Source organism: Sturnira hondurensis, unplaced genomic scaffold, assembly GCF_014824575.4.
Source record: "Sturnira hondurensis isolate 20B ecotype Veracruz unplaced genomic scaffold, ASM1482457v3 Scaffold0016663, whole genome shotgun sequence".
NCBI classification, from domain to species: Eukaryota; Metazoa; Chordata; class Mammalia; order Chiroptera; family Phyllostomidae; genus Sturnira; species Sturnira hondurensis.
In genome coordinates, this window is record NW_028089294.1 from 12,746,469 (window position 1) to 12,760,121 (window position 13,653).

The 13,653-nt window shown below is 43.0% G+C and overlaps 2 protein-coding genes across 2 annotated transcripts in view; one reads left to right on the forward strand and one right to left on the reverse strand.

The window, feature by feature from the left end:
• LCLAT1 (lysocardiolipin acyltransferase 1) overlaps positions 1-13,653 on the reverse strand; it is a 150,818-nt gene that overhangs the window by 124,671 nt on the left and 12,494 nt on the right. The window lies entirely within an intron of this gene.
• Positions 4,517-4,782, forward strand: LOC119001465 (60S ribosomal protein L39-like). The gene has a single exon (XM_037066900.1). The coding sequence runs from the start codon at positions 4,603-4,605 to the stop codon at positions 4,780-4,782; it is 180 nt and encodes a 59-aa protein (XP_036922795.1). The 5' UTR covers positions 4,517-4,602.

Genomic DNA, 13,653 nt, shown 5'->3' on the forward strand with positions numbered 1-13,653 from the left:
CTGAGACCACAGTTAGTCTTACCTAGTTTTTAATTTTATTTGAATGGAATCAACAAGTATTTACGCTTCTGTGTCTGGTTTCTTTAATTCAAAACTGCGTTTGTGAGATCCACCTACATTATAAAGTGTGGCAATGGCCCATTCTTTTTCATTGCTGCAGAGTATTTCATTATATAAATGTACTAAATTTACTTATTCTACTGTTAGACATTTGAGTATTCCAAGCTTTCGCTGTTATGAACATTCTTACTTTGTAAATGAAGCAGCTAAGGCCCAGAAAGGAGAAATGACTTAGTCAAAGAAACACGGCAACTGAGCAACCGGGCCAGACCCCAGAAGGCCTCGTTTTCACTTCACTGCGTGAGACGGCTGTCAGACCCTTGGAGACCTTTAACGCTCGCACTGTGGAACAGCACGTCTTCAGGCACAAACACTGTGCCAAATGTCACTGTACTTTCTGATTACCAGTTACTTCACTGAAAACTTTTAAAATAAATGGAATCTTCCCTAACTTGTCATTCAACGAGAGTATAATGTTTGGGGTAGAGGTCACTGATTTTCATACATATCATTATTCCACAAAGGTTTTATCTAACTTACAGCCAAATAAAAATTTGCTTCCCAGATTAGACATGTCCCACATTGGGAATTCTATCAAAATACAAACAGAGGCAACAGTCCCAAATTGTGCGCAGGTGGCATTCCAAAGCTTTGCATTTAAATCAGCTCTTGGGAACTCAGAGGCATTTTCTTACGGAAATTATATAATACATAGTGATGAGGGTTTCACATAAGCCTACAAAAGTCAACTTCGCTCAAACGTATCTGAATATAGTACTACTAATAATATGGCCTATAACCACTACGAGTAAAAACCTAGTTTGGAGTAATGATTTATAAAACTGTAACTTAATATCCCAATCTCTTGTATTAACTCTCATAAATCATGGGAGACCCACTCCAATCTCCCTGGCTTTCTTCCATATACCCTGTGACCAGCTTATGCCTATATTTTCATCCTCCACCAATACTCTTAACTCTATGTTCCCAGATTCTGGGCCACAGGAGTCAGACCATAACTAATCCCATAATTCCCGCCCCTTAAATAATCCTTTGAGATTTTCACTGCTAGAAAAATCTTTGGGAGGGAAAAGGTAGGAAAATAAAAACAAACAAATAGGAAGGAAAAAAATCACAACAATCTCAAGAAATCCTAAAAAGTAGTTATTCTGTTTTCATTGAAAGGCACAAGAAGTCACATGGAATTTTTCTCAGCCTCCAATGCTCACTGAAATATTCCTCTACACTTTTTAAAATGTGACACTAGGCACCTTTAAGCATCTCTCCTTCCATCAGGAAAGTGTGCTATTTCATTCCGTTTCACATTCTCTCTCATTTCTCCCGGGGACCCTAAATGGAGAGATGAAGGGGCATGTTGATAACGCCAAGTCTTTGCATGCACACTGAACCAAAATAAGGAGGAGACAGGGCCTAAGGAGTAGTCGGGCCACTAAGGTCGCCAATTACATATGTAACTTATTATATGCAAGTTAGGGACTACATAAAAATGCTTTGGAACAAAGAAACAGATTCATAAACTAAGACCAGACAAGTTTCCAGAAATTAAAAAAAAATAACTACCTTATATCACACCTTATAAAATCCCCGTGTGCTTACAGCTTATTCCATCTTTCCAATAAACCGACCAAAGACATGTCCTTCATCGTCTCTGTGCCACGGACACTGACCCAAGCACAGATGAGGAGAACCCGGGGCTATCAAAACCCAGCTCCTGATCTGATGAGCTTAAGTCACCGACAAATGGAGAAATCAACGTCTACCTAGTCTAGGTGATGAAAACCAAAAGGAAAAGAGCTACACTGGCCTTAAAATCCAGTGAAGACGGTAAAAGAGTCTGAAAGCCAAAAGAAACAATGTGCTCAAAAGAAGTCTCTAACACAGAAATGAGCAGTAGATTCTCTAACCTTTAAAGAATGGATGTTCTCCAAAAAGTAAACTAGGAAGGTAAGACTGTATCATTCCGTCAAATAAGTCTTAAAATAATAAGTACCTTATGGGCCAAAAACCTTATGCAGGCTAAAAAAATTAGGTACAAATTATTAAACAACCACATCTGTGATTGAAGCTCACAAGAAACCACACACTTAGTGCTGCAATGTAAAGATAATATATCCAAAAGTAATTATTACAGCTTGATACAGACAACTCAGTGTCCTATCAGGGAGCTGCCAACAATTAACAATGACCTTCACCTCTCCACTACTATCTGATACAAGCTGGTCCCGGTTCCACCCCTTACTGTAGGGCTTGGGGCAAATTATTTAGCCTCCCTGGATCTCAACCGCTGGGGCAGTAAAACAGAATTAAAGACAGTAGCTACTTCATGATTTTGTGAAGATTAAACAACAAAGGCACACTGTTTTGAGCAGCAGAACAAAACAAATGTTCAGTAAAGGTTACCTACCGATGTTTCCTCCAAACTGACGAACACAAGTTACTTGAAGTCACATCCATGACTCAGCACTACCTTGGAAACTTTCACACCCTCAGACTGACGACTAATGGCTCTTATGAATCTAGAACCTCGAAGCTGAAGGAAACTTCAGACGTCCTCTGGAACGATTACACTTGATTCAACAATGAGACTCCCAAGAGATTACTTCCAGGGACAGAGACTGACCACCTGAACCACACACAGGAACAGTTCTAATTACTAGAATGTTCCTTTTGAAGATTTCATTGTACTGATTGCTGCCTCTCATAAACTTATATGAAGGCTGAATTCACTAGAGGGCATCACAATATTAGGAAAAAATTATCTATTAGACTGAATCACGAAAAGGAAAGAATCATTTAACATTTATCCTGGCGAATAGAGAAATACCACATCCAGCTGTATAAAGCACGCGTGCTGATTTAAAAATTATTCTGTTTAAAAATACATTAAAATGTTCAAAAAGAATTAAAAGTAGATTAGGTTTTAAGATCATAAATGCTTACATGTTCTTATATATATGATGATTCAGATCCTCATAAAGCTTTCTCCAACCCCACAATAATGCCTCCCAATAATTTTAAGCAAATTAATAATTATGTATTTATTAAAGCAAAGCATACAAAAGCAGATTACATTTATTATTGCTCCTTGTGGTATACTGCAAGTCAACACCAGCTTATCATAAGAAGACCCAGTGGCAAAAAGAAAATTGCCAACTTCTGTAAGAAAATCCAAACCTGGATCTCTGTATAACCAGCTATTTAAATTACCCACTTAAAACCAAATCATCTTAAAATGTGCCATCACTTTTAAAACAAAGTCATGGCACAACTCTAAAGGTTCATCGGGTTCCGAAAGGGTCCAGAAGAACTGTCCTCTAACGTTCTCTAAATTCCACTTGTAATTCCCACCAACACGCACAGGAAAAATGCAACACCAGGCACTGTTGACAGCCCACCCTTTCATCGTATCGCGTTCCGATTCTTTGCGAGACGGCACAACTCTCTAGCTGTAGGTAACAGAGGTGTGCGGATCCTCTGCCGTCAGGCAGAGGTTTCAACTGACTTCTCTGACTGCTCCCTGGCTCCTCCCTCTCACAATCATTTCTGAACTTATTTCAATATTCCTTAACTTCATATAAATTTGTGGGGTTTTGTTTTACTTTTCCTCTGAACCAGTTATACCATTTGTCTGATGCCCTCATTATGAATTAAATAAAATCCTTAAAGCAGCGCTAGCTGGTATGACTCAGTGGATTGAGCACTGGCCTGTGAACCACAGGGTCACCTGTTAGATTCCTGGTCAGGGCACATGCCTGGGTTGAGAGCCAGGTCCCCGGGAGGTGGGACATGAGAGGCAACCACACACTTCTCTCTTTTTCTCCCATTTTCCCCTCTGTCTAAAAATAAACAAATAAGGTCTTGAAAAAAAATCCTGAAAGCATGTTTATCTTTATGCCATTATATTATCTCTTGGCACATTAGTCAACTTTCTTACCACTGTTAAGACATCATTCAGTACTTAGATTACCAACACAAAAAGATACTACAAACCGTGAAGATGAACTGAACTGGAAAGGTCCATCTCTCCACGTAAATTAATAACCAGACCCCTGGCTTCTTTAAATACCCATCCCTTCTGAATTTCCGGGGCATGAAGGAAGTCATGGGCACTGAATGAAGCAGGGGAATCAGGTTGCAGAACCTGCAGAGCTGAATGCACACGATAGATAATGGTGAAGCCAAGGAATAGCAACCACAAGCTGCGGCCCCTTCACCTCCACTTTCCACCTAATCGTCCCCTTGAAAGAGTTAAAACAACTGAGGACAGCAGTCAATGCAAAAGCAGAATTCACGTGAGAACACACACGAATAAGCATGGTCATCTGCTGAAGGTTTCTGAAGTTTGCCAACACTCTGAACGTGTCCATGTTCATCTCCATCCATAAAAGTAGGGCATTTTCATGTTACTTCGGAAGAAGTCAACACAAATGTCTCTGTTTAGTTTCGTAAGTTATCAAGAATAATTAATGTTAAAGTCTCTTTCTCCGCCATCGTGGACTGTGAGTTTGATTCCTCTCTGCCATGTCTTGTCACAAGACCTCCAGGATCGTGAGGTTCCTGGCCAAGAAACTAAAGCAGAATCAGCCCACTGCCCAATGGATTTGGGTGAAACCTGCTAATCCAATCAGGTACGACTCCAAGAGGAGACACTGGAGAAGCACCAAGCTGGGCCTAGAAGGAGGCCACATTGGAGACGGCTGACACATGCATGCTCTCTCCGTGCTGTCTGTCTGCCTCTGGAAATCACTGAAACGATCACTACCGTCTGGGCAGTTTGGCGTTTTCACTGGGAAATTACTGGAAAAACGATTTTTCTCTGCTGACTTTTTTCCTGCCGTTGTAGGTTGGTTCATTAATAAATGTGAGGGCACTTTAAAAAATTATGTAAAGAGATGAGAAATATATTGATAACAAAGTCAAAGAAGATGTTCCAGATGCAAATGATCTATTTCAGGACAACTGGGTGGCCTCAAAGTCCACCAGATTCTTCTCCATATACCTGCTCTTTTATCCCTGAGACACTAAGTAGAATAAAATAAAAGAATCCTAAAATATATATGTACACACATACCCCACATATATTAGAGAGCGAGACCAGGAAAACAATTTTCCAAGAGAAAACACCCACTCCCCACTGACTGGCGAGGCCATGGACATACCATACACAAATAACAACTGGTAGTTGCTGTAGTCGGAGATATGAAATCGCTTCACAGTTTTTTTAATTCCAGAGAGAATGCTGAGAAAGGCATAATTCTAATTCGTTTAATGAAATAGTTGTTTTAGGCAACACAGCAATTCAGAGCTACTCTTTCCTCATCTCTGTGACACAAAACTCTCATTTAATGCATTAGCTAAATACGACACAAAAGGTTCCATTACAAGATGGGAGTGGGGACAAGGCTGGCAAGGCTTAAAGAAGCAAAATTATTCTAACAGGGCTCTTGGGTTTTTCCCCCAAAACATACTTAGGAAAACTTAAAATATCAGAAATGAGTATGAAGAAACACAGCAGCCTGCTTTGCTGCAAAATGTATTTCTACGACCTGGCCAATCAAAAATATTTTGCATAAAACTTATCTGACGATCATTATAATACCTATAAGGAAGATAAGTCATGAAGACAGTCTACCAAAGGCAGGAACAATGTGCATTCTGACTCTAGGGGCACTTCCGTTTTTACAAGAAAACAGGCTTTCATTTTCCGGAGCAACTTGCAGCACAGCCACTGGTCCATCATTACCTTTCCTCCTGCGCAGGCCTCAGAAAAAGAAAATGATATTCACAAACATTTCTTTCAAATCAAGGAAGAAAGGAACACAGGAAAATTTATTACACTTTAAAAGGCACAACCTGAGCGAACTTTGTTTTTCCACAAGGCAACAGTAAAAAGCGAAGCCTTGGAAGTAGCCGGAATCATAAACTGGGACCGTTCAGAGTCTGAAGGCCCCGTCTCCCTCCTTCCCTCTCTCTCTCCATTAAGGCGTTCTGTCCATTCCTGACCATGGAAACGCTAAGTCAAAAATCACTACCATCTGAACATTTCTGCTGTTCTCAAATTTGAGACTAGTTTCCATAAACTAGCAAAAATGTTATAGCTTGAAAAGTCCTTCTTTGGTCAGCTCAGGTGACACATTAAAAAAATAATTCTTGATCTGTTCACAACACCACCTTTCAACGCAGGCCCGACAACCTCAGCCATTCCTTTCTACTCACAGGCTCCCTGCCTAGAACGGCCCCCTCCCCAGCCACGACAGTTACCACATCCTACCACTTCCTCAAGACCTACCTCAAAATATACCTGCTCTGTGAAGCTGTTCTTCTTCTGAGCTTCAGACGCATTCTGATTTCTGTACAGCTCACAGGTTAGCATGTGCTATTTTTATGCTGACATTCTTTTAATCTATTCTGACTTTCCAATTACAGCTTACAATGAACTGGAAGATATACCTTCCATCTCCAATGCAGTTGACTGGAGATACACATTGAATCGTTCATCCAAGAAGCACAACAGGTATTTGTTTTCTTCTATACAAAGCCAGGAATGGTATTATTAGCTTGGACCCAATGGACTATGGTGAGCCTTGAACAGCCGCCTAAGAAGTATGGGTGTTATCCTGCAGGGATGGAGAACTGAGAGTCCTTGAATTCAAAAATGATGCGGGGTGGGGGGGCGGGGGAACAAAGCGTGTTTCAGAAAATGCAGTCCTTGGGCCCCCGTGGCCAGTGGGAAGTGGGGGACACGCAGAAGGAAGGCAGTGGGCTCAGCACACAGGGCTAAGAAGGACTTTAAGGTCGGGAAGCACTGGGTTCTCCAACTCTTCTAGCTCTGTGACTCTGAGTAAGTTATCTGTCTTCTGAAAAACTTCATTTTCTTTATCTTACAACAAGGACGATAAAAATAGAACCTACCTACCTAGCTGTGCTGAGTACTACATTAACAAAAAAACCCAATTCCCGACAAAGGGTACGCACAGTGCATTCTGACACCAATTCCCTGACACCGACTGGGTGTCCTAGAATTCCGTTCTGACAGTCACTACCCGAATTACCATCAGATCCTACAAATTAAAGCACAAGGCACCAAACGAGTCTGCCCTTGCTTCAGACCTCCACAAGCTAAGCATTTCTGTCCAACTGGGCTACCAATCCAGCACTCCAGCAACCCGCCTGCAAGGATAATTTGCTAGTGACTCACATGACTCACTTGGTGCTATACGTCAATGATACAGTTTTATTACAAAGGACACGACTCAAGAACAGTCAAGTGGAAGGTGTGCAGAGGCAGGTCTAGGAGGAGAAGACGAGGGGACTCAGAGCTTCCACGCCCTCTCCAAGCAATTCAGGTGTCACCCTCCCAGCAGACCCATGAGTTGACCAACCTGAAACTGCATTGTCCAGAGCTTACTTAGGGGTTTTATTACAGAGGCATGATTAATTACATCACGTGAGCAAACTCCATCTCCAGTCCCTCTCCCAGCCCAGAGATAGGGGGCAAATTCTAACCCTCCAATGGAGAGCTAAGTCCTTCTGGTGTGACCAGCCCCAGCCTGGGAACACCATGAAGCCCACCCTGAGTCACTTTAGTTTAGTAAACTCGGGTGTGGTTTAAAGGGCTCGCTCTGAATAACAAAGGACACTCCCACCACCCAGGAAATTCCAAGGGTTTTTGAAGCTCTGTATCTGGAGACAGGGTCCATGACCAGATACAATTTTTATTATATCACATACACAATACATGAAAGCTGTTATTTTAGGAAACAAGGAGTAGGTTATTAAAGTAACGCAAGCATAAAGACAAGGAGAGAAAATCATCAAAAGCATCAGAAAAGCAGTAGAAAAAGAGGGAAGAGTGGTCATATTGAGTATGAAGGTTCAAGTCCAGATAATTAAATAGGCAGAAACAGACACATCCAAGCAGAAAAAAAAATGGGACTGAGGATGAACTTGGTGGGAGCCCAGCTGAGACCAGAGGCAATGACTGGGAATTGTGAACAGACACTGGACAGAACACGAATCTAGAGATGGCAGACGACATGGCCAGAATCAGGTGTCAGGGTTACCCACATAGCTAAGATACCCCGAGGCTCCCACAAAAGCCCTCACTGCTCAAAGGGTACAAGCTAAGGGCATCACATAACCATCTATCTGAGTTAAGTAAGAACAAGGTATTGTACACAGCATCAAATGTAAGAGCTGAACTCTAGAACACATTCCCTTTAATATTTGGGAATCTAAACTAAACTTTATTTTTAGCATAAATGTTCAAAAAGAATCACATGACCAAATGCCAAACAGAAATGCCAGATTTTGTTCTTTGACAGAAATGTACCATTTTATTCTTTATCAACAGGAAACTCACAATGCATCTCCCTAATATCTCTTTAACTTGTTTATTTTTCAAAGACAAGTTTATGAAACAACCATAGAACATTTTAACAGCACAACAACAAACAGAACTGTGTATGATCAATTCACGGAAGCTTCCTACTCAGTTTATGAAGCAGGATAAAAACCTGAGGCATAGAAACCATCACAAAGACTTACTCAAAGCTTTCAGAAAGTATATTCAATAACTAGAAACTGCCTTGTTAATTGTCCATGGTTCAGAAGCATCACAATTTGTTTTTTGCCTCAACGCACACATCGTCTCATCCTTTTGTTGCTAGATTCCCAGAAAACGAGTCCCAACTCTTCTCATTCAGCCAGTGATGGTGACAAATGGGAGAAGATAGGGAAAACAGAGTTTGGGGACAGCACACTGGGCTAGTCAGATGATTCCCAGTGTAAAACACTGTCATGGACCCATGGAACTGACTGAGACATTCAAGTACTGTCGGGATTAATTAACAGGCTTACTCACTCAGGAAGCCCGGAGGATGGTAATGGTCACAAATGCTTAGGACCGGAAGGCCGGAAGAGTACAGTGAGAGCCCTATGCATGCCATCCATCTATCAGCCTCCCCATTCCTGTCTCCCTCCCCTTTCCCATCACTCCAGGGGCAGCAGGAGCCAGCCAAGTTAAAACTGGCCAGGTCCCTGGAGCTGCAGCTTTCCCCTGACTGCAATACCCCTAGCCAGAACAGGACAGAGAGGGCAAAACCTGAGCCCTATGTGCCACTCTCCAGAAGAAAGAGAGTAAGGGGCAGGACCCCTCCCACACTCCACAACACCCGGGGCATTCAAGTTCCAAAGATGGCTTATAGGAGCTCAAAGACTTGCCCTAAAGGATGCAGGCATGATTCTAATTTACTCAGATTCTAAAGCCAAATTACAAGTACCATCTTATTCTCCCTAAGACTTTAAAGCATGTCTGTATTAGGTAAACTGCTGCTTTTGCTTACAGGAGTACTTAATTTTGTTTTATCAGTTATAACCATAGATTATCTGCCTATGTATAAACCCCTCGTGTTTACAAAGTAGACATTTTCCACTGAGGCTTATTTTCTTTATCCCAAACTGACAGCAGCTGAGGGTGCCCCCGGATCAGACCATCCCAACTTGCTCCAATTAATACACACCCCTCAAAAAGCCAGGGTCTGCCCAGATCACTGCTAATTCCTGAGCAGCTTAAATTCTCTCAGCCTCTGAGGATTCCCTCTTCTAACTGAACCAATTCACCAATTCTACCATGCTCTGTCTGTAATGGGGTGCACAGTGGGGGTCCCCTGAAAATATCAGAGCACAACCCCCAGAACCCTTGACTGGGGGAAGTGGATGATAAGGCAATTAAATACTTTGCATAACAATGGCAAGTTAATAGCCATGCCTTTCCTGAAGGAAGAGGACTGCCGCCCAGGGCTAAAGGGCTAAAGGTGTACGTGACTTGAAAAGCATACACTGACTAGTGACTGAGATGGGGAAGCAGATGCCCACCCTGAATGTCCATGAGTCACTGGGAACTTTCTCCCCAATTAAAAATGGCAGCCAAAAGAAAGCAAAAGATACGAGTGAACTGGCAAAAATGGCAGACACTAACACACCATTCGAGGGGATGGGGTTGCATAGGAAATTCCCAGCCAAACTTTTAAAGGAGGACAGGCTGAAAGGGAAGGGAGTCCGCCGGGAGGTCTGGAGTAAGGAAGAGGAGGCCCCCAGGGAAGCCTGCGTGGAGAAGCCAGGGGCAGAGCTGGCGGAGCTGCGTGGGGACCCGCCAAGCCAAGCAGGGATCAGTGAGGGATGCCGGAGGCTGAACTGGGACCGGGGATGCTGAGCTGCAGACTTCTGCTTTCCTGAAGGACGTACCTCTGACGCACATTCTGGACCTGGCCTGGTTTGGCCAAGGGAGGCAGGATTATGTGTTTGGGGGTGTTTTAAAGGGAGTGGCGCTTGATGGCAGAACTGCCATCATTCCAAACCTGTATAACCTTTGAATGAATGATCCCTTTCCTTTTTAACCAAACTCTCACATTAGAGGTCACGCTTCTTGGCGACAGGCGATAGAACCCCACAGCTGTTCCAGAGCAGCACTGGTGGGGTTCTGTAACATGTCCACCCTCAACCTCAAGCCTCCCCAAAACACCCTTAAGTAAACACATTTGTAAATACTTGGGGTGAGAGAGAACGATCAAGTTAAATAAGATCCTTGAGCCATTTTTCCTGCCCCTCTCTCTTCTTCAACCACCCCACATCCCTACTCACCTAAAAATTGTCCTGGAAACTCCCACTGCTTATCCCTAGGTTAAGCAAAAACCAGCCCCTTCCAGGTCATACTCCCTGGTGAGCATGCCCACAACTGCCAAGGTGCTCAGCTCTGAAGCCTTGCATCTAACAGGACCCACTCTCCAAAATGTTTAACGCAAAAAGACAATTCTGTTATGCTGTGGAGGTACCCGTCCAGCCCTAATGCTTCTTCCTCATACAAAGGCAGGCAGGGCGGGGTCTTCTCCATCAATCCCAACCACCATGTACGGAGCTGAACGAGCAGGCAGCTGTTCTCACTAACTGCTCCGCAGATCTACCTGCATTTCCCTTTCTCAGAGCGGCAAGGTCACATGCATGTTAAAAATGTTCTCCCCTCCAAAGGCAACTATCCAGTTACCTCCATCGATTCTTTCTGGTCATTGCCAGAGAAACTTTGCAACCTAACAACCAAGTAAAAAGTTTCCTTATCTTTTTTTTTCTCACGGATTAAGAGATTAAGTCTCAGGAAGATAAAGTGAGTTGCTCACAACGACTACAACAGAGTTCTCACCGAGTATGCGGTACAGTGAGAAGCACGACGCATGCAATGTCCTTCCTAGCCCTCACCACAACCGCAGCAGGGCCACAGCACTGCAACCCTTTCTACAGTGGGCGACCAGACCCGGGTTAAAAAAAAGACTCCCCGCTCCAAATCAAGTGCCGCGCTGGATTCAAGCCCACCAGGCCAAGTTCAAGTTCTTACAGGGCAATTTAAACAAAAAGACAACATTGAGTCTCCCATACAAATATAAAATGAACACCTACCTATGAACTCACTAATTAATTATAAAACAAACAAGATGTTCCACCACGTTCAAAAGTTACTACAAAGAGCACAAACATAGAAGCAACAGGGAATGATGACACCGGTTTGCTTCACAGATCCAGAACGAGCTTCTTCCACAAAAGAGGAAAAGGAAGCAACTGTACCTGCAACCAACGAAATTCATTTACGTGCCCAAGGACAGGAATTAGTTGCAATGCTGTCAGTCATTCACAATTGATAAAGTTGTAACAGAAAGCTTAGAAACAGTACAAGCTGCGGACTAATGATTAGATCTTCAGGAAAAGCGCTCCGGACACCACCCAGTAATCCTTCCGGTACACTTCACAGACTTTCACATATTCCCCTTACACTGCTCTTCATCACTATGCACAACGCTATTTCTCCGTTTAGAAAAGAATCCAAGGCTTTAATATCTCTAACAATCATTAGAAAAATAGAGTTAGTCCCATACATAAAACTAATCTTCCACTAAGATAAAGTTTTCTCTTATCACATACTAAGCCAGAAATTTAAGCTTACTATGAATTTATAAATAAATGCAGATATGAATTAATTCATTGGATAGTCAAGCTTCCTAAGAGTCTTAAAACAAATAAGCATTTGGTTTTACAGTGTAACAAGAGAATTACTCTCTGGAGAAATAGAGACATAGTTAAATGGTCACTTACAAGTAACAGACCCCCAAATTAACTTCATTAGTGTCTTAATGGCCAATTTATGCATCTTAATTTCCACTGTTTTCTTCCATAAGAAAGTGTAAAGAACTAGTGAAGGAAAACCACATTTAAAGTGACCAAAAGTGGGAGCTTGCACGCCCTACCTCTGCAGTAAAGAACAGCAGGAAGACCTCTTCGTAACAGCCCTCCCGAGTTCCTTTTCCCTCTAGAGAGGATTTCCTCCACTTTGCTTTAGCAGCCTTGCAAGTGGCCACCGTAACCGCGTATTCCAGATTGTAATTCTCCGTCGTTCCCAAATAAATCCATTTTGCTGAAGAAACATATAGCTATCTGTTTAAGGTCAACAGAAAGTAACCCCCGTCTAATTTACACCTCCAATAAAATCAAGTAATTTCCCCCATTGCTCCACCCAAGTGCAACCCACAACCTGAACATTACACACATAAAAAACAAACAAAAGACTGTGTGAAGCTGGAGAGAAGGCAACCGGCTAGGGGTCTTGGGACTCACACAACGACACAACGATGAGTTCCCTGGCTTTTCCTTGCACATCATACGCCACATGGACACAGAGCTCAAGAAGCCAGTCACGCAGAAACGCTAAAATGGGGTGATTAAAAAAGTTCCTGTTCTGTTAAAGAACCAAGAAAAGAGGAGAACAGTAAAACAGAAAACATTTCTATAATAACCACTGCACTTCCGAGAAATACACACACACACACAGTAGAGGCAGGCCACAATTCTTCTTGTGGTCTGCCCCTCCTGTGACAGCAAAGGCCAAGCAGGGATCCTACACTTTCGTTCTCACCAGGCTGTAAAGCTGTAAAGCTGTGCCCCACATGACCCACCGGAACCCCCATCCCTGCAGGGGTGATATCAAAGGCCACACCTTCCCTGCCAGGTGGTAGGTAGTAAGACCCGCTTCCCCTGCCACAGAGTGTCTATGGAGACCACCTGGAGAGCCTGGACCTCACGCCTAGTGATGCGTGTAAAGTACTGAGGTACCCCCCCCCCAGCCCCATGGGGATGGTATGAGACAAGGCATCGCAGAGTGTGGACTTCACGACCTCCCAGTGGTGTCAGCAGAGGCCGTGTGGAGGGCAGCAAGACAGCGAGGCGGCACCAGGGGGGGCCAGAAAGAAGCTGAAACTCCCACCCCTGCAAGCAGCACTTCCTGTGTCAACGGACCAATTCCTTGAAAACTCACAACTTACTCAAAATGGAAATAGATCATTTGAATAGCCCCATAACAATTAAGGAAATTGAACTTGTAATTAAAAACTTCCTAGAAAAGAAATCGCCTTTTCTACCCACACTGTTTCATTAGAGAATTCTACCAATTGTTTAAAGAAGAATTAACACTATGTCTTCTGGAGAACACAATAATAAGGAGTACTTCTCCATTTGCTTTATGAGCCTCGCATT

Excerpts from the sequence above, each read along its gene's own strand:
- LOC119001465 (XM_037066900.1), top strand. The coding sequence starts at position 4,603 with ATGTCTTGTCACAAGACCTCCAGGATCGTGAGGTTCCTGGCCAAGAAA.